Source organism: Podarcis cretensis (assembly GCF_951804945.1).
Source record: "Podarcis cretensis genome assembly, chromosome: Z".
Taxonomy (NCBI): domain Eukaryota; kingdom Metazoa; phylum Chordata; class Lepidosauria; order Squamata; family Lacertidae; genus Podarcis; species Podarcis cretensis.
In genome coordinates this window covers 3,004,909-3,025,091 of record NC_137184.1, presented here as the reverse complement: position 1 = coordinate 3,025,091, position 20,183 = coordinate 3,004,909, and the positions used below count along the sequence as shown (strand labels likewise).

General features: G+C 42.4%; 1 protein-coding gene and 1 long non-coding RNA gene across 6 annotated transcripts in view; both read left to right on the top strand.

The window, feature by feature from the left end:
• LOC307207994 overlaps positions 1–20,183 on the top strand; it is a 149,873-nt gene that overhangs the window by 36,877 nt on the left and 92,813 nt on the right. The window lies entirely within an intron of this gene.
• Positions 1–20,183, top strand: part of GOLGA2 (golgin A2) — a 47,418-nt gene that overhangs the window by 9,726 nt on the left and 17,509 nt on the right. For 2 of the 5 annotated variants that reach the window (XM_079961996.1, XM_079961992.1), the window contains 9 exons: positions 3,674–3,802; positions 5,107–5,147; positions 5,272–5,335; positions 7,777–7,836; positions 8,266–8,346; positions 16,445–16,483; positions 17,846–17,908; positions 18,085–18,178; positions 19,177–19,283. In XM_079961996.1, coding sequence (XP_079818122.1) covers positions 3,674–3,802; positions 5,107–5,147; positions 5,272–5,335; positions 7,777–7,836; positions 8,266–8,346; positions 16,445–16,483; positions 17,846–17,908; positions 18,085–18,178; positions 19,177–19,283 — 678 coding nt within the window. The remainder of the gene's footprint in view (positions 1–3,673; positions 3,803–5,106; positions 5,148–5,271; positions 5,336–7,776; positions 7,837–8,265; positions 8,347–16,444; positions 16,484–17,845; positions 17,909–18,084; positions 18,179–19,176; positions 19,284–20,183) is intronic. The other 3 variants (XM_079961994.1, XM_079961995.1, XM_079961993.1) reach the window with 2 other exon arrangements.

The window sequence follows — 20,183 nt, the reverse complement described above, 5'->3', positions numbered from 1 at the left end:
GTTGGATTCCAGCTCCTGTCACCTCTTGTTACCTGCACTGATATCAATTAGGAGTCCAATATCTCATTCTCCGTGTCTGGTATAAAGTCAATCTTTCAGTTATTTCTGAGGATGATATTTCATGAGGACGTGTGCTTCATGAAGAAAGTGTTGGACTTCAGCATGGAAACCTGAGTCTAGGTCTGTCTTAACCATTGAAAGTCAATCAGTCTCAGTTCTCCAGCTGTAACTTTAAAATAATAGAGTTCTGTATTCAGTATACCCTGGCTTTCTGAGCAGAATATATTCAAGGCGAATTATAATAAATAGGCTATAAACATGATATGTATAAAAAAATAAATACATATATAAATAGCAGTAGTCTAAAAACAACATTCAAAGAGTCAATGTACCTTAAAAACTTGGTTCTGGAATACCATAGCCTTCACTGCACATCTGAAATTGGCCAGATTGAAGCTTTTTGCTTTGAAATGGAGAAATACTCTTTTAGGTAGAAGTGAGTTGTCTTCAGTGATATGCTACCACAGAATGACATGTTTCAATCCAGTTATGTAGCCAGTGAGTTCCAAATTTTGGTTCATGAATTATCTGGGGAGCTGGGAACAAGCTTTCATTTCTTTCACTTGGGAAATGGGGAATGTATTAGTTATTTGCTTTTCTATATTGCCCATCCTCCAAATAGCTCAGAGGAGCACACATGGTTCTCCACCCACCCTTTTAACCTTGCAGCAATCCTAAAAGAGACTGACTAGCCGAGAGTCACTCAGACCTGATTTGAATTCAGGTCTCCCAGTCTTAGTCTGACACCATGCTGATTCTCTGCACTAATTTATATCACAGTTTGTGACAATATATGAGATCAGTGTAAAACCTTCTGCCCATGTGATTAACAATCCAGTGAACGGGAGAGCAGAACTGCTATGCCTGCTGGCCCTGCCCTTGTATCACCACTTCTTTCTCTGCTGTCTGCACACTGTTGTGTGTACAGGCATATGTGTAGAGGAGAAATTGCCCTATGTGTGTAGGCTCCAACAGCAGTGTGTGATGATACATGATCAGGGTCCATTGCTCTAAAGACATGAACCCTTAATACGTACATGGCAGCAGTAGGTGAATGCCTGAATATGGCTAGTATTTGATACAGTTGGTCCTTTAAGGGTGTTACACTCCTAACTCACACACATTCTTTATTTCGGTCCAAAGACCCACAAAAACATTTTCAGAAGCAAAATAAAACAGAAATACAAGAAAAGGATTCTAAGGCGGTCACTATGTTTTATCCAGACCATGTTGGTTTCTATTTCTTATTACTTCTGAGAGGAACTTAGCCATTCCCAGGGTAGTATCATTTGACATATATCCAAGGAGGTACTTAAGATGGAAAGATTCGGGTTTTCCAGTTAAGTTTACCAATAGGGGTTTACTTAATTGACCCCTGGTATGTTGGACTGGAAAAGACCCTGATGTTGGGAAAGATGGAGGGCACAAGGAGAAGAGGACGACAGAGGACGAGATGGTTGGATAGTGTTCTCGAAGCTACCAGCATGAGTTTGACCAAACTGCGGGAGGCAGTGGAAGACAGGAGTGCCTGGCATCTTCTGGTCCATGGGGTCACGAAGAGTTGGACACAACTAAACAACAACAACAAAAACAACATGTTGGACTGCTCACTGTGCAGTAGAATCGACACCATGAGAGCACTCTTAACTAGAAGGAGGGTTCCTGAACTCTTTTTGGTAGAATGTCAGATTTAGTGAAATGCTACCTTGGAATACTTACAGTATTTGACTCTACTGGGCAGAAAAGATGAATACTGGCAACGGAGATAATATTGTTATTTGTGCTTGCACAACCTCTGTTGCTGGGCCTAGGCAGGACAGAAATCTTTCAGTATAGCTCCTGAAGGAAAATCATGTACCTTCAGAGATGTTGGGGTGCTTGGGACCTTCACACTGTCCACGTCACCAATGTGTGATCTATTTTCTTGAGGCTACCACATGTTATAGGCTTCAGAGATTTTTGTCTGAGAATGAGCTTTTATCACTTTGGCAGGCTGATTGCATTAACAGTTGTACAATGTGTCAAAGGACAAAGTGCCTTTGAAGATCTAACAAATGTGTCTCTTTGTCCCCTGTATGTGTTCTTGGGAACAAAAGTGCCAGGATAAAATGAAGGTTAGAGATGCTTGCGCAGGGAAGGGTGGGTGGGTACCAGCCATTATAGCAATACTTAAAATTTCCATGGTAATAAAAACATATAGGAAGAGCCCTACTGGATTCAGCTGGAGGCCCATGTGGTCCAGCATCCTCTTCTCACAGTGGCCAATCATGGCTTAGCATGGATAAGCAAACATGCTGGTTCCAGGAGAGTTGACAGTTGCTTTATTCTTCATTTGGTCTTGCTGCTGCTAGTTTGGCTTAGTATTATGCCCAAACCCAGATTCATGATTTATTTTACTGCAGACAGAACACAAGCTGTAGCCCAAGTTTGTTATATGACATGACAAACCATTTGTGGTTTGTCTGGAGCAAGATAAACCATGAGTCTGGGTTCAGACATGTTGCTCACAGCAGTGTGGCAGCAGCAGGACCAGAGGAGTAGCAAAACAACTCTGGATCTTCTCCCTAAAAATGAGCCTAATGCTTGAATGGTGTTATATCTGAACTGAGTCACTTTATTTCTTTCTCCCTCCCAGCCCTGTTGGCCGCTTTCTCAAATTTGCTGCCTCTTCTCTTTCTCTAATGCTTAGAACAGAGGTCGGCAAACTTTTCTGCCCGCGGGCCAGAGCGCGCGCGCACCCGTGCACATGCGCACAAGCCCGCCGCTCTTTGCCCATTGGCTTTCGGAGCCATGGTAGCGGAGGAGGAGGCATCTGCGGCTTCCTATTGATTGCAGGAGCTTCCTGCAGCCGATAGGAAGCTGTGGCTGTGTCCTGGAAGACAGTCCCCACACAGAGCTAAACCGGCGTGCCACACCTGTTTAGCTCCGTGCGGGTACTGACTGAGCAGGCAGCAAGGGCCGGGGGGTGGTTTAACTTGGGCTTAACTACCCTCTTGGGCTGTAGTTTACCAACCTCTGGCTTAGAACTTCATCCATGAGCTGTTTGGGGGCTTGGAATATATCTCTTTGGATATTTAATAACTTGAACCTAGGGTTAGTGTACACCAGTTCACTGAGGTCTAACAGACAATATTCCTCTTTACATTCAGTTTAAATGGTTGCCAGTCTCTAACTTCGGTGTCTTGGAAACCACGGACAACACTTTGGGAGAAACGTTTTCCCCACTCCCACTATACAATTTAGGTGTGTATAGTGACTCATTCTGTTCCATCCCTATCTGATTAGCTGTCTTCCCAGGAATATGCACTTTGCAAAAGTAAAGGATCAATGTAACATGAACCATGTTGAGGTTGGCACTGCCCACCATGTTTGCATCACACAAAAAACATTGAACTGATTTCTGCAAGAAGTTCCAGCAGGTAGTGACAGTTCACAGGATTAGCTTTTTTTTTGTACATGTACATTTTTTGTACATTGTTCTGAGGAGAGCATTCCTCCGCTGATCTGCCTCTAGGTTTGACAGGTTCTTCTAGAAATGGTGCATGCTTGTATTCATCTGGGTTCCCCCTCACCTGCATGGTGCTTGTAATCTTTATGGTATGTTTTGTGACAGGCATACTGTGATGGTGATGTTTCTGCTCACAATGCTGAACAACTCGCTGCTGGTGTCCACATGCTGTCTAACAGCAACAGTTTGCCTAGCTCTGCCGCTCCAAGTCCTGGTAGCATGCAGCTGTTGCAGGTTTGTCAATGTTTGCATCCCCCACACTGAACACCCTAGATAACTTTGTGTGTGTGTGTGTGTGTGTGTTTGAAATATAGAGCAAGGCATACTTCACAAAAGAGTGGGGATGTGATGGTAGCACAGACATTTCAGTTACCAACAATGGCCTGTCACTCTGCAACTATAGGAGGAATTAGCTGTACAGAACACTTAGATTTAGGTTGCACAATACACTCCTTCCTCATCTCTCAGTCTTCAGCCATTGATTGAATGTAGCTTCATTGGAAGGGTGAGATGAGTACAGTTGGGCACCGTGTTGGGCACTGTGGCCCCCTAAGCTCTCTCCTGTAGCCTATAGATTAGCTTTCACATCTTAACATTTATTTGTACATCTCTTCTAGATGGTTGAAATGTAAGGGCAATAGTAAAGCCAAATATTTGTCTACTCTGTTTCCATATCTGCCAAGCCCTGAGGCTGACTTCTAATTTCCTTCTTCTTAGGTAATAAATTCAAGATAGGAATAACTTGATGGTGTCAACCAACTGGTTTAGCACCTTCTGCCTGTCTGTTCAGCTTATATGCAATTTATATTAAAGTGTGTGAGCTGTGGCCCTCTGACTCATGATACATATCCTCTGTGGTTCCTTATGTACCGAAGTTGTCCATTCCTGATCTAAAGTAATGAATATTTCTATATTTTTAAAAAAGTAAGTGTTAATTGAAAAATTCCTAACAAAACAAAGTGATAGACAACCAGCCTGACCCTTTGCTTGAGCATTAAATACATTTTCAGCAGGGGGCTCAGACCTTGTGGGGGGCCAGACTATATTTTGGAGGGGGGAATGAACAAATTGCTATGCCCCACAAATAAAACACGCTGATTCCCAGACTGTCCACAGGCCGGATTTAGAAGGCAATTTGGCCCGATCTGGCCCCCGGGCCTTAGTTTGCCTACCCATGTGCTATGGTATAGAAGTCTAGGTGTGCTGTGTTTTGTGCATCCTATGTTGAAGCAGTCCTCAGGGCAGGTATGCAAAACCTGTGGCCTTCCAGATGTTGTTGAACTCCAGCTCCCATTAGTCCTAGCTGATGGGCAGGGATGATGGGAGCTGGAATCCAACAACATGTGGAGGGCTGCAGGTCCTTCATTCTTGTGTTGGGGAATAAAGCAATGGTAGATGTTGTGAGGTGTCACTCAGAAGGAGAGGAGTGTATCCAGTCTTTTGTTGGAGTTACATATATCTGTGCATGTGCATGCTTGTACATATGCATATATTTGTGTTTCTGATTTCTATTACAGTAATGTATTTTTATTTCACAGATCTGTGACACTGATCATAAAAATGCCTTGGAAGAAAATAGGTGAGAGGCTTCTCTCTGTATTCTCTCCTGCTCTCTCCATCATATTCCAGTCACTAAAAATGAGGATTGTTCTTAATGTCTACTTTATTACAGATGTTTGTTGTGTGTCATATTCCTTTTTTAGGTCCCTCTCATTGGCAGATAGTCTCCGCCAGCTGTCTGAACAGCTTAATGGCATGGTCAATCAGGTAAAAGCCAAGTTCTTCTGATCTGTCTATCTTAGAATCATAGACCTAGAAGAGATCTCAAAGGACATCTAGTCCATCCTTCTGCTGATGCAGGAATCTGCAACTACAACACCCCTGATTATAAACTTCTGTAGTAAAAGCGAGTCCATCACCTTCTAAGGCAATCTGATTCACTGTTGAACATCTATCATACTATCAGGAAGTTCTTCCTAATATTTAGTCTTTTTTTTTTCTTTTTTTGGTAATTCGAGTCCATTGGTCTGGGTCCTACCATCTGGAATAAAGAGAGCAAATTTGCTCCATCATCTGTGACAGCCCTTCAAATATCTGAAGGTGGCTATTAGATTGCCTCTTAATCGTTACTTATTTGTATACCCAAGGGATGGCCAGCTCTTGAATTTTCAGTTATTGTATGGTTCCTTGCAGCCAGACAATAGAACCTGAAGATGCTTTCAGACTGAAAGTCAGAAATGGTGTGTGTCATGTGATCTGTGGGAAATGTGTGTGAATGAGATATACTCAAGGGTTATACACTGGTAACAGATGAAAGGGCTGCCCACCTTCTCTTAAAGAAGCTGTTTTCTGTCTACAGTCATACCTTGGATCCCGATCACCTTGTGAGTTGACTGTTTAGGCTCCCGAACGCCGCAAACCCGGAAGTTAGTGTTCCGGTTTGCACACGTTCTTTGGAACCCGAACGTCCGACGCAGCTTCCTATTGGCTGCAGGAGATTCCTGCAGCCAATCGGAAGCTGTGCCTTGGTTTCTGAACTTTTTGGAAGTTGAACGGACTTCCGGAACAGATTCCATTTGACTTCTGAGGTACCACTGTATTTCTTATCAGAGGTTCAAATTCCATAGATGTAGCCTTGTTAGCCTGTTAATCTTGTGGCATCTTAAAAGTGGCATATTTATATTCAAGAGACTATATAGTTTACCACTGGAACCATCCTGGAATAATCCAGTTTAAATACAGCTAGACAAGAAGCAGTTAAAAGCATCTCAGCTAAAACAACAGGAGTAGTAATAATTGACCATATTATCCAAGGCTTTTTCATCTATATGTAAATCTGCTAGTGGCCCAGTTTGCGCATAATGCTAAGTGTGAATGGCCATGGTTGCGAGTACTTAGCAAAATTGCACCCTCTTTGCTCCTCCCCTGGTCCTGCTGGTGCTGTGCTACCTGGGGGGTAAGCCATTGTTTAGCTTAGCATTGCATATTAACTCATATATTTGGTTTCCCTTGAGTCCAAACCATGAACAGTGAGCCAAACAGCTCACTGCAAGCTTGCTCTGAGTGCCCATGTGTTTCCTCTTTATATATAACCATTATGCACAAATGAAGTTTGTTTAAGCCATGGTTTAACAAACCATGAGCTAATGAGAGGTTGTCTCACAAATCAAATTGTGCTTTGTTTTCTGGAGATTCGTACCTAACACCTTATATTTTAGAGTGTGGTGGTCAAGCAAACATAGTCAAGGAAGAGTGCTGTTTTCACATATAAAATTAAGCCATAGGTAAAACAAACTTAGGTTTATAAGCCAACAGCAAAGCATCACTTCTAATTGTGGATTGTTTGTAGTAAACCATATTTAAGCTGCTGGACTGAGTTTGCACATAATGCTAAGCCATGGTTTAATAAACCAGAATTTTGTGTTATGTGTGAACCAGGATAGCAGAGAGGTGGTGGGGTAGAAACACATTTTTAAAAATAGCCTCTCTGTGGGTAAAAAGCTAGCATGCCAGTAAGAAAGATTCTAGTCCAGTCTGTTGTTCTAGTTTTCTACCTATAGTTCAGGTGTCTTTATTTTTAGTGCAAGAGAACATTTTGAAAACGTGAACCTCCGTTTATGATCTAAAGTGTTACACTGAATTCTGCTACCTCAATACTTTACTGCTTCGTGTTGGCTGCATGTGTAAATCAAACCTAAAAGATCCTCTGATCTATCATCAGTATATTATCAGTATATTATGAGGCACATTTAGCTTACCTGAACCATGTACAGTGATACCTCTGGTTACGGATTTAATTTGTTTTGGGGTGCCGTGCGCACCCCAAAAAATCCGTAACTAGAGGGGCCACTTCTGTGCACGCATAGCACAATAGAGCGCTTCAGCCATAACCTGAAGATTCTGTAACCTGGAGGTTACACAACATGAGGTACCACTGTATGAGGTATCTTACTGGTAGAACTTCCAACACAATCTACCTTAGCATTAATCATAGGAAGGGGAAGAGTGCCTGTAATATAGGTGGGTGTTTGAAGGAACCTCTTGCCGTAGTGGGTACACTAAGTTACCTTTGTGTTTATTCTCCAGTTTCAAAGTTTTCTTATTCTGTAGGAGTGTCGTCATCCCCACTAAGGGAAATATTTAACTGAAATTCATGTTCACATTTTCCAAGTTAACTAGTTGTGATGGCAAACATCTGTATTTTACAGCCCACGGCCTATGTGAATGGGGAAAACGCCACATCTTCAACAGATATGAAAGAGATGGCAGTAAGTGCAGTGCTCCTGGCTCTTTGTCAGTTTGCATTTCTTTGAACAATATAGTAATGAGTCTAGTGTGTGTACTAGTAATAAGAACTTAACTTGAGTGCAAGAAATGACAACATTACATGTTAAAGTTTTACTTGTTTAGATGAAGGCTCCTGCAGTGGCTTTTAGACGGGGTTATGGAAGTGCTAAAGATCCATCCTGATGTTCCTTTGAAAGGAGATTAAGCTTTTGGTGGTTTAGTATGTATTTGGTAGTGGTGGGGGATGGTGTGTTTGTGTAAGAATGGACACCAAAAATTAGTTCAACTGTGATGCTGATTATTATTTTCTCTCCCTTTTTTTTAATAATTTGCCTTTTCTCCCCTTTTCTACTCCCTTCCTCTTCCTCCTCCTCCTCCTCCTCCTCCTGCTATCTGCATGTGCCCATCAGACACGTTACCAGGAGCTGGCAGTAGCCCTAGACTCCAGCAATCTAACAAACAAACAACTCAGTACAAAGATAGAGGAATTGGTAAGAAATAACCAGACCAAAATGTTTGGCCTTGTCTTGCTGCTCCTCTGTGCTCTCTGGGTGTCTGCAAGGATTTGGGTTCTTTCACAGTGCCACAAAGAAAAGTGTTGTGTGCTTTATGGTTCAAAGGGGTGCGGAGGGAGTGAGGGATCAAACTAATCTAAATAAAAATAGAGGAAAGGGGGGGGGAAGAAGAGAGGGGGAAAAACAAAGAGACAGAATAGGAGAGGAGAGAGAGAGAGAGAGAGAGAGAGAGAGAGAGAGAGAGAGAAAATACAGAGCCCTCTTTATACAGAGCCACAAAGGGGAGGATACCCTCCCAGCTCTCACCTGGGTTCTTCCGTTTCTACTCCCAGCCTGAAAGTTCTTCCCTTCTCTGCTTCTCATGCAGAGTCCTTCATCAGTCCTTCATCATCTTCGTCTGATTATCCTCATCAGCTCAAGGTAGAGGACATCAAAAGACGAAATAAAACATGAACAAAAATAGAATTAACCAAAAAAGGGACAAAAGCTAAATATCACTAAAAAGGAAAAGGAAAATAGAGATCAAGGCAATAGAGGACTTCTTATTCTCCATTTGCCCATTATGTATATTCAGATTATTCAAAGTATTCAAAACATTCACTCCACAATAGCATCCCACTGTATTCTAGGACAATGTCCAACTGTTCCTCAATCTGCTAGGTGTTGTTTTTTCAATCTTCAGTCCCAGACACTTGAAGTTCATTTATTTTCCTTTCTACACAAAAAGACCAAATGGGGCTGTTTCAGTTGCTATTATTACTAGATAGCAAGATTATTCTTTCTCCATTCCAGTATAACAATTTTATTTCCAAGAGGTTTCCTTATAATAACCCACAGTTATTTATTTATTGCATGTTTATTAATTGGTACCCAATTCCATATCTTTCAATCCCATTTCCTGTTGGCCATGATTAAAGGGACTCTTGACGGTGATCCAGTAGTGGCTGTCACAGATGGAAGTTCAGGGTCCAAGAGTAAAACATTGGTCTGAGCCTATCACCTTAAGCACACTCATGTCTGTGCATTGATGCGACCTCTTTCTGTCTCCTTACTATGAACAGGTGTGTTCATCTTTTACGCTGTGCCTGCAGAACTACCTTGTGGGAGGCTGTAGGAGAGAAAGAGGTTCCTTACTTTCATTTCCCATAGAGAAATGGGAGGCAAACCAAAATCACAGAGGATTTTGATAGCCAAGAACTTGCCCACTTGCAAGAGAAGTGGGTCGCAAGAGATAAGTAGAGATTAAATTTAGTAATCAAGTAAGTCAATTGCCAAGGTGGTTTATACCCAGGTTTAGTCATTTTTGGGGAGGAGAAAATTTGTTTGGAAAATAGCTGAGTTTCAACCTCTCTCCTATTCATAAATGTTAAGTTCTAATTGTATTGGTTTTCAGCATCTGTTGAGAGTTCAGGAATGCACACAAATAGAGACTTTAAAAGTAGGGCTTGCTTTGATTCTACTTTGCAATTGCATGATGAGCTGCTGCTGAACTTCTAACTGGAACAGTGTTGACTATTGAATCTGTTTCAACAAAGATTGGGGCTTAGCTTTCTAGACTTAAAACATGGGGATAGTGAGTGACCATCTTTTGAGCAACAGTGGCACTGTGAGTGAGCCTGTTTGTCTTTAGCTTGCATGGATGGCTTCTGCTACTGTTACTTTACTCACTGCCTTTTAAAATACAGCTAGAAATATGTGAGGCCTGTTTTCAGTCAGCAAAGAGTCCTGCATTGTTTGGAATATCCCTCCACCCCATTTCACCCTCCGCAGCTTGTTGCATGGCTTCTCTTAGTTTTTGCTGCATTGTTCTTTTCTTTGTGTCCCCTACTCCCTCCCTCCTCCACACCCGCTGTAGCATTTCAATCGGCAACTGAAATGCCTTGTGTTTGAGCACAGCTTACAAATGGCTTTTGCCATTTGCAGGCTGACAGGAACATGAAGTGCTCTTTTATTGGGTGTTGAGAATTCCCGGGGTGAGGGGAGCCAAAACAGTGTATTGATTGGGGGGGCGGGGAAGAAGTGAACTTTAAAAAGAAAAGAAAAGCAGACTTTGCAGACATACTTACTTCATTTGTTTTTGTAAGGGACTACATAGAACAATTGATGTAACAAAATTTGTATTGGGCAAGGAAGACTTCTCTCTCAACCTCTATGCCCTCCCTATGTCTTTCTGGATTGTAAGGCCCAGTTCTGACCAAAAAAAATGTACAAAGGCTTATGTGTGTAAGCCTTGGATCAGGGGTTGGCAAACTCCTTCAGCAGGGGGCCGGTCCACTGTCCCTCAGACCTTGTGAGGGGCCGGACTATATTTTGGAAAAAAATATATGAACGAATTCCTATGCACACCACAACATATTGTATTTGTAGTGCACAAAAAGCACGAAAAGCTAAACAGTATTTAAAATGAAGAACAATTTTAATCAACATAAACTTATAACAATGCAATATTTAAAATGAAGAACTATTTAAATCAACATAAACTTATAAGTATTTTAATGGGAAGTATGGGCCTGCTTTTGGCTAATGATATGGTCGATATCTGGTTCCATATTTGTCACAGATAGTCGTAGCAAGTGATGCAAGTGTTCATCAGTTAATCTGGATCTGGTTGGAGATTTCATTCAGGAAAAAGTCTGTTCACAGACATAGGTGCTGCCAAAGATGGTTGAAAATCTGAGTGCATGGTTCCTGAGATTCAGATATGTCTCAGAGGGGAGAGAAGCATAGAAATTTGTGAGGCTGCTTGATTTGAAAGCGTCTTTCAGAGAGTCACAATTCTGTAGTTTGACCAATTCCATTTGGTAAATTGGATCAGCAGTTTCAATGTCAACAGAAAATGGGTTCCAGAAAAGCTGTATGTCTTGCTCATGGATGTGAAGCTCTTTAAATCGAGTTTGAAACTCCTTTTGCAAAATTTCCAGTAAATCCACATGTTTCGTTTGGGAATGCAACTCCTGCTTTTCCCGCCGACATGTTTTGAGTTGTGGGGAGATGCCAGAAGTTTTCCTCCTTCACTTGTTTAATGAGGAGGTCTAATTTTGCTTGAAATTGAATATTGAAAGGGTTGAGTATTTCTGTTACGTTTGTCAGAAAGGCAAGCAGCCATTTCCATTCTGCATCTTTGAGCTCTGGTACTTCTTTGTTTTTCATAAGCATAAAATCAGAAACATGCAGAAGTAAGTAATAAAAACGTTTCAGAACTCTCCCTCGACTCACCAACAGACTTCTGTGTGGTACGGAATACCTTCATGGTCAACATGTAACTCAGACAGAAATTCCTGAAACTGACTGTGGTTTAGTGCATGAGCTCTAATGAAGTTAACACACGATACCACAGTTTTCATGACATCCAACTTCAGGGATTTTTTTACAACACAGTGCTTGTTGGTGGATGAGGTAGTGTATGGCTATTGGATGTGAATGGTTGTGTTTGTCCATCTCTTGGTTAATGTGTGCAACCACTCCTCTCATAGACCCCACCATGCTAGGAGCACCATCAGTTGTGACACCAGCTAGTTTAGCCCAGCCCAGCTACAAATCATGCACAGTTTGGCAAACTTTTTCAAAGATACCCTCTCCTATTGTTGTTCCCTTGATGCTTTGCAGTGCAGTTAGCTCCTCTGTGACATTGAAATTACCATTTGTCCCACAAATGAAAATTAGAAGTTGTGCAGAATCACGAACATCAGTGATTTCGTTGAGTGTCAATGAAAAATAATGAAGTTTTTTCAAGGAGTTTTGCAAATGTTGATGCAAATTTCCCCCTGTTTCTTCAATCCTACATGTAACTATACACCCTGAAAGACTCAATGTACTAAATAAATCAGTCTTCTCTGGACACATCTTTTTGGGAGCAGAAAGAATGCATTTTTTAACAATTTCTCCCTCTACGAAGGGTCTGCTAGTGTGCGCTGTGAACTTGGCAATGTGAAAACTTGCTCGCAACAATGAAATATTTTGCTGCTTTTGCTTCACAAAAATATTTTGCTGAGTTGTCAATCCACTTTTCAGTTTTAATATTTCATCTTTTCTCACTTGTCCAACCAAACAATCATATTTTCCTTTATGGTGAGTATTGTAGTGTCGAAGCAAATTGTATTCCTTGAACAGAGACACTGAATTCTGGCATATCAGACAAACAGCTCTTTCTTTGTACTGCGTGAAAAAGTAATAGAAAGTCCACTGTTGGTTGAAAACCCTGCACTCAGAGTCAACTTTTCTTTTTTTTGATTCACCGTAATTTCCTAGGGATGGAAAATTGCTATTAGTCAAATACCAATAAATAGGTAAAGGTAAAGGTACCCCTGCCCGTACGGGCCAGTCTTGACAGACTCTGGGGTTGTGCGCCCATCTCACTTAAGAGGCCAGGGGCCAGCGCTGTCCGGAGACACTTCCGGGTCACGTGGCCAGCGTGACATCGCTGCTCTGGCGAGCCAGAGCCGCACACGGAAACGCCGTTTACCTTCCCGCTGGTAAGCGGTCCCTATTTATCTACTTGCACCCGGAGGTGCTTTCGAACTGCTAGGTTGGCAGGCGCTGGGACCGAGCAGCGGGAGCGCACCCCGCCGCAGGGATTCGAACCGCCGACCTTTCGATCGGCAAGTCCTAGGCGCTGAGGCTTTAACCCACAGCGCCACCTGCGTCCCAACCAATAAATACAGAGCTGCAAAAACAATATACCAGCAGTAGTGACTACTAAACTAAAATAAAAAAGTCAGTGCTCAGAAATAGTGCGAATGCTCAACGCTCACATATACCCATTTTTCTGTACATTGGACGACCCCATGGAAAAGGAGACCAGGCAGGCCCCACAAATAACTCAGAGATGTATTTTAAATAAAAGGACACATTCTACTCAGGTAAGCCACCCCCCTGACTCTTCCCTCCCTTCTCCACAGCACCAGACGACCCGTGAGGGCTGCTTACCTGTGTCTTGCGAGCGGCAGCGGGTGGCAGAGGGACTATGAGCAGTGCGCGAAAGGGCTCCAGAGAGGGGATGCTTTAAATGGCGGCCACTTGAGAGGGGCACTTAGCTCCTATGTCTTGCGAGTGGCAGGAGCTGGCGGCAGTGGGACGATGAGCGGCGTGTAAAAGGGCTCCGGAGAGGGGCAGGCAGCAACAAAGCCCCAATTGAGCCTGCTTAAAATGGCGGCCGCTCAAGCGATCGCACTGCTGCTGCTGCTGCTGCTGCTAGCACCAACCAAGAGGCACCAATGAGAGGGAAATAATGCTGCTGGCACCAATCAAAGGCCAGCCCCCTCCCAACGCAGGGCAGGGAGAAGCCAGGAGGAGGCGCCGTTGTGGTGGTGGTGGGGAATGGCGCAGCCCGAACGATCAGAATCAGATCCATGTGGCGATTCCTGGACCGTCCATGGCCCGGATCCAGAAGGCAGTTGGGCCGGATCCAGCCCCTGGGCCTTAGTTTGCCGACCCATTCCTTGGATTTATGCACTCCTCTTCTCCTCTCTGATGTGGCTGCAAGAAAGAGATTGAAATTGGAAGTGAAAGATTACAATTAAGCACAGTTCAGCATGGCATCCAAACTCTAAATTATGAGTATTCTTAGCTGTGTTTTGTTGAAACAAACTGGCCTCCTTGTTACGGTTTGAAGTTGGCTTGTTTCAACAAGCCATAGTTAAGACTAAGTCCAGGTTCAGATATAATGCTTAACTGTGGTTAGTCTACAGTGGAAGCAAAAGTTTGGAACTCCTCCTAGTCATGCCAGAGAAGGTGGGGGAGTGGAGTGGGGAACTCGCGAGACTCTCTGCAGCTTGTTCCCATAATAATAAACCATGTTTGCATGGACAGGGCCAGTGTATTGAACAGAAACACTCTGATTTGGGGTTGCAAATATATACTAAATTCCTTCATTTCAGAATTGGATTTTTTGGAGAAAGTATTGCTTTTTAAGAAGTATGACATGAGTCTTGTGGAGAAATTGGTGGGTGAGGGAAATAAATTCACAGCACACAAAATAGACATTCCTGTGCTTGAGGTTTTTTCAACTTTTCCTTAATCTTTCCTCACTAAACCTAAGGACATGAAATTTGGTAATTTTATAAAATAAGGTTCTGCAGGGAATTAAATGTATTATTGCTTCTGGGTTGTATTGCAGCCACCTATTTACCTAAGAAATTTATGAGCCACCTTTCAATGTAAACTCTCCAGGTGGTGTTCAGTTAAAACAACAAAACAATACCACCACCACCACAACAACAACAACAATCACAACCATCAGTGTCTATCCAGTAAACTAGACTGAACTGTAAAACTCTCAGTTAAACTATTCAACATAGTGGAATGTTTGGGCTATGGCCTTTTCAGTGTCAGGCTTTAAAAAAAAATGTTCTGAGTGGCAGCTGGGTGAGTTACAAATGTGAGGCCATGTGACTGAGGAGGTCCTCTTGCTGGTCACTGCCCCCTGCATTTCTTATTCACAGAGGTGAATTCATCATACCTGTTACACATTTTAAGAGAGCTCTGGGGTCTAGATACTGTTGGGAAGGAGATTGATCTGCAGAGTTGGGTTAACTGAGCAAAACGAAATGTGTGCTGGGGAAAGGAGTTCCAAAAGAGTGTTATGGGAATCGTACCAGTGCCTTCCAGAGAGCCTACCTGAGTCAAGGCCACATATTTTCTCAATAGAAAGATAACCTGAAGTCACTTCTGCAATTGTCTGGTCACTGTCTAAGATAGCTGTGGGACTCCAGGGAATCCATGAATGTTCGTAAATCTCCTTGCAGAGCTGCTCTTTGAATGAATAACACAGGAGTCACTTTGTCTTTTCAGAGGAACGCTTTTCCTACTATTACTTAGATCTCAGCCAACTGTGTGTTTCCCTTCTTTCTATAACCAGGAAGGGGGAACAGACAAACTCAAGGCTCACTGTGGCTTCCTGCCATAACACTAAATGTGATTTAGCCATGCATCTGAAGCCTGCTGTTGTGTCTTGTGTCCAGCACCACAGGTCTCACTTGCCTTTTTGTGTATGTTTTGCTCCCCTGCTGCATTACTGCCTGGCGAAATTAAAAAGCACTTCCACCAGTACTCAGCATATTATTTTTGTGTTCTTTTTCTGCATTTTAGCTCATATTCTGCAGCTTTACATGTGTTTACAGAAAGGCAGGGTGGGGGGAACAGGGAAGTTGCTTTTCTGTTTTCATATACAGCGGTGCCTTGGTTTACGAACTTAATCCGTTCCAGAAGTCTGTTCATAAACCAAACTATTCTTAAACCAAGGCGTGCTTTCCCATAGCAGTGGCGGACTCAATTTATAAATGGAACACACTCAACAGGAAGCGAAACATGTTCTTATTCCAAGGCAAACCAAACACCTACTTCCGGTTTGCAGCGTTCTTAATCCAAACTGTTCACAAACTAATCACCAAGGTACCACTATATGGTCAGTTGAAAGGGAAGTGCTTCCCTAAGTATCTGAGGGGTCTATTGCTATCTCACAGGGCTCAATTGTTCCAAGAACCATTTTGTATACTACATTTATTGGACCAACTGTTTGCTATGTTTTGATCTGTCCAAAAGTGCCTATCTACAGAAAGGTTCTGCACAGCTTAAAAACTTACTGTCCCACACAACAGCTCATTCAAAAAGTGGTATTCGAACAATGGTGGATTCTCTCTCTTGTCATTAAAGATTTCATTAACCCATCTTTTGCTAACCTGCGGTCCTCCTGCTGATTGGCTATGCTGACTGAGGCTGATGGGAGCTAGAGTACAACAACATCTGCAGAGCATAATGTTGGCAACCCCTGCATTAAACAAACCTTAGAAAACTTTTGTGGCAGCATTTAAGAAAGCAATGGGAAACAGTATTATTTATTTATTTATTTATTTATTTATTTATTTATTTATTTAATGTGTTTTTGTTGTGAAAAATAAATGCAATAGTTGCTTCTTGCATTTATGTCAGGAGTTTGGGGTTTGTTGATTCTAATAACTTGTTCCAAACATCCAAAAGCCTTGGAGGTATACTTGGTAGTATAGTTTGGCATACTCACACCTAGAAGCCCAAGTGACTTGCTGTTAATGTTGATGCCTTCATTTTGCTCTTTTTGCAGAAGCAGCAGAACCAAGAGATTATGAACCAGCTGGAGAAGGTAATATGCACTGCTTGAGAGACATGCACAGCCAATTCATTATTCACACCAGGAGCAGGAAGCATAGTACACTGTTGGAATGGGTGGCACTGATTCAACCCAAAACTGGAAAAAAGATTTATGGAAATGGTTCCATTTAGCAACACCTAAGGAACAATATCATCTCACCTTGTTGCTTTCCCCTGCTGCTTGGATAGCCCCATCACCAGTGCCACATAATCCTGGAAGTAGCTAGTTGTTGGTTAGAAACAGACCATGAAATAAGAACAGTCCTCCTAGTGAGCAGCTCATGTGTGTATTGGCTGTCGTGTGGAGCCACTGACACCTAGAAACATCTGTAGGAGCTTTACCATGAGAACCAAGTTGTAGTTAAGATGCATCTGGGTCTGGATGTTTAGACAGTGAGTCGGCATAGCATAGCATAGCATAGCATAACCATCAGCATTTATTCACTTTTCACTCGAGTTTGATTTTTGTTAATGGTAAAAGGAAAATAATCTGAAGTATCTTCCATTTTTGTTGTTTTGGGGTTCACAGTGCTGGCTCTAACATCCAGCCCCGTAAAAAGCAGTAGACTGAGCTAATTTACAGTGCAGTCCTACACCTGTCTACTCAGAAGTTCCATTAAAAAAAACAAAAAACTGCTTACTCAGAGGCTTTATCCCTTTCCAGCTGAATGTCAGGAACCCAACTTACAACTGATTTTTCTTTTTACCTCACAAAGTACTTTTTGCACCACCCCCTCTGGCTAGCTGTACTCACAGCCAAACAGAGTGAGTATCCAGCCCAGCTACACCACTCTTGTGGAATTCTGTGGCACATCATCACCAGACTCTGGTATACCTGAGCTTTTCATCATATCCCACTAAGCCATTTTGGCCAAGCCACACCCATGTGCCCTATGCCTGACTTTATATACAACTTCAGGTGTGGGATAGGTAGAGATCTGGCTGAGACAAAAAGAGCTTGGGAATGTTTTACATCACTTGCAAAGCCTGTGCATAGCACCATGCATACCTCTTTTACAAGTCCTGACAATCATTGGATAATTGTTGCTGGCCAGCTGACTGTCGGGGCATCAAAGCACCTCACACTACATGCAGGGGAACAGGTCACCTGAAATCAGGTGGCAGGTGGGTGATCCCATCCACTTGTCAATCTTGGGCTGCAGGGGTGGGGGAAGAATCTGGCCCACTGGCTGGATCTAGTTCTATAATCCTGCACTAGGGCTTATGTGCAGCAGTGGTGGGTAGACAGTACGCGTGAGACCTTAATGCTTAGAATGAATATTGGTCATATAAGAGGAAGATTGTAAATCTAATATGGTTTTGATGTTGCTATTTCTATGTCATGTTTTCACAGGAAAAGAAGGGGTTTGAGCAGAAATTTTCAAAGGAACAAGCAGCATTGCGAGAACAGTTACAGGTAAACTCTATATCGTACATAAGCCCCCAATTAACATTTTCTGACTGCACACTGAAGTTCATGTGTGGCAATTTGTCTATTTCTGCTTCTAGTTACTTATCCTTTCAGTGATTGTTATGACATAGGAATTCTAGGCAGGAAGTTCTCCTTTAATCCAGTTGTTCTGTACTTTGAAGGTCCACATTCAGACGATAGGAATCCTGGTTTCTGAGAAATCTGAGCTGCAGACAGCCCTTGCACATACGCAGCAGGCCGCTCGTCAGAAAGCAGGTAGGCAACACCCTAAGCCTTCTGGCTAACAAATTAGGTGATGCTCTTGAATACTGCACCAGTTGACTTAAATGAAACATTTTTGGTAAGCTTTGGGCTCAGGAGGCAGTTATGCCGTTGATGGTTCAGTGACACAGCAAAACGATTTCATCATTTGGCGTGTGGTTTGGCTGTGGCTGTAGGTGCTCTAGGCATTGGGAGAAGTGGGCATATAAGCTTCTGTAGACTTCCTGGAAATAGACTGTTTGAAACCTTCCTCAGTAATCCTTTGGAAACAATAAAATAGTAAAACAGACTGAGAAAGCTCAAAGACAAGAAAGTAAAAATACTAGTATACTGGACCTAGCATTACGAAAATTATAAAATGAGTTAAGTTTTGACCCTTTCACAATTCTCTTATATTCCAAAAGGCTTCTGTAAAAAAGCCTATACAAGGGTATGTATTAATTATGGATACATTAGCATAGCATATTCTGACATAGTAAAAGAGATACAAATCTGCTTGTGTTATGGAAAAATGGGGGCAAGTTATCACATATTTGGAATCTGACCCATTGAAATAAGTCAAGCCAAATAAGCAGAAAGCTACGTTCGTACTAACTGCCTTAGAATCTGTTGCTCTCATGTTTATTTGCTGTTTTTATGCTAAGTAAAGTTTTTATGTTAACCGAAATAAAAGTGAGCAACTGGTGAGGGTAATTGTACGTTTACTTATTTTTCTTGTTTGTGGGGAGGGAGGGAGAGTTATATTTCAGTATTTTGTGTAGCCATGCTGCTGCATTTTGCACCACTTGCTGTTTTCCAGACAGCTTCCAAAACATCTAATCCAGCAATAGCCAGGGATGGGTAACCCTGAGAAACATTGGAGCATGATAAATCTTGGGCAGATTCTGTTGATGGCTGATTGGTGTTGGGGGTTGGAGCGTAAAGTGATGGTCCACTCCTGCCAGTTTGCTTGTTGGGTTCCATTGCAACATGACCTTGTTTTACTTGGGCAGGAGAAGCAGAGGACCTTGCTACACGGGTTCAGTCTTCTCGTCAGAGGATATCTGAGCTGGAGCACACCCTTTCCTCCCTCTCTACACAGCAGAAGCAGACAGACAAAGTAAAAATTCCCTATATGTCATTCTTTCTATTATCTCTTACATTTGGTGCTTCCTTCTTTGGGAGGCTGGACTACATTCCGCCCCCAGGTGTTCACAGAATTCCAGTAGACACCTCAGGTGGGTGGGTGGATAGGTGTGGAATGAAATGAGAGTGCCTGTTGGTTTTGTTTGGATTAATACGCTTGGCACTTTGTTAGCTTTGCCAAATGGCCTGTCTGTCAGTGAGACCCAGGGGCATAGTTCTCATTCAGTGGTTCATTTTGGCATTGACAACCATCCAACTGTCTCCATCTCAGTCTCAAGTCTTAATTACTGATGTCAAGTGTAGAGTCTCTTTGTACAGATAGAGCCAAAACTTTGTGTCAGATGCTATTTTGGGTCATAGGCAGACATATCCTATGGTTTCATTTGGTATACAGGTGATAGTGCTACAGAGAGGTGGTCTTGGCAGTCTGCATTTTGAGTTCAAAAGAACTCAAACCTGCAAATTATTGTTTTTAGCTTCCTGTGGTTTATATTTGGTGGATGGTGAGATCTCTGCTAAAAATAACTCAAACATGTGACTAGAATAACAGTATAGTCTACAAGTCTGTTTTAGAGCAATGGCATAACTTGAGTGGGTTGCAAACTTAACATATTTTTGGAGATATTGGCAGGTGGGGAGTGTTGCACTGGGGTACCATTTGTCTATGAAGGACAACTGCATGGATGTATGACATGCTCACTTATTCTTAGTTTTTGGAAACAAGCAAATCTTCATTCCTCGTGGTTGCAGAGGTATGTTTGAAAGTGCAGTCACCAACAAACAGACAAAATGCTTAAAGGGTTCAAAATAAAAAAGTAGAAAGATTATGAGTCTTCATGCCATTGTGGGATTTTCACCCTATTTCCTAAGGCTA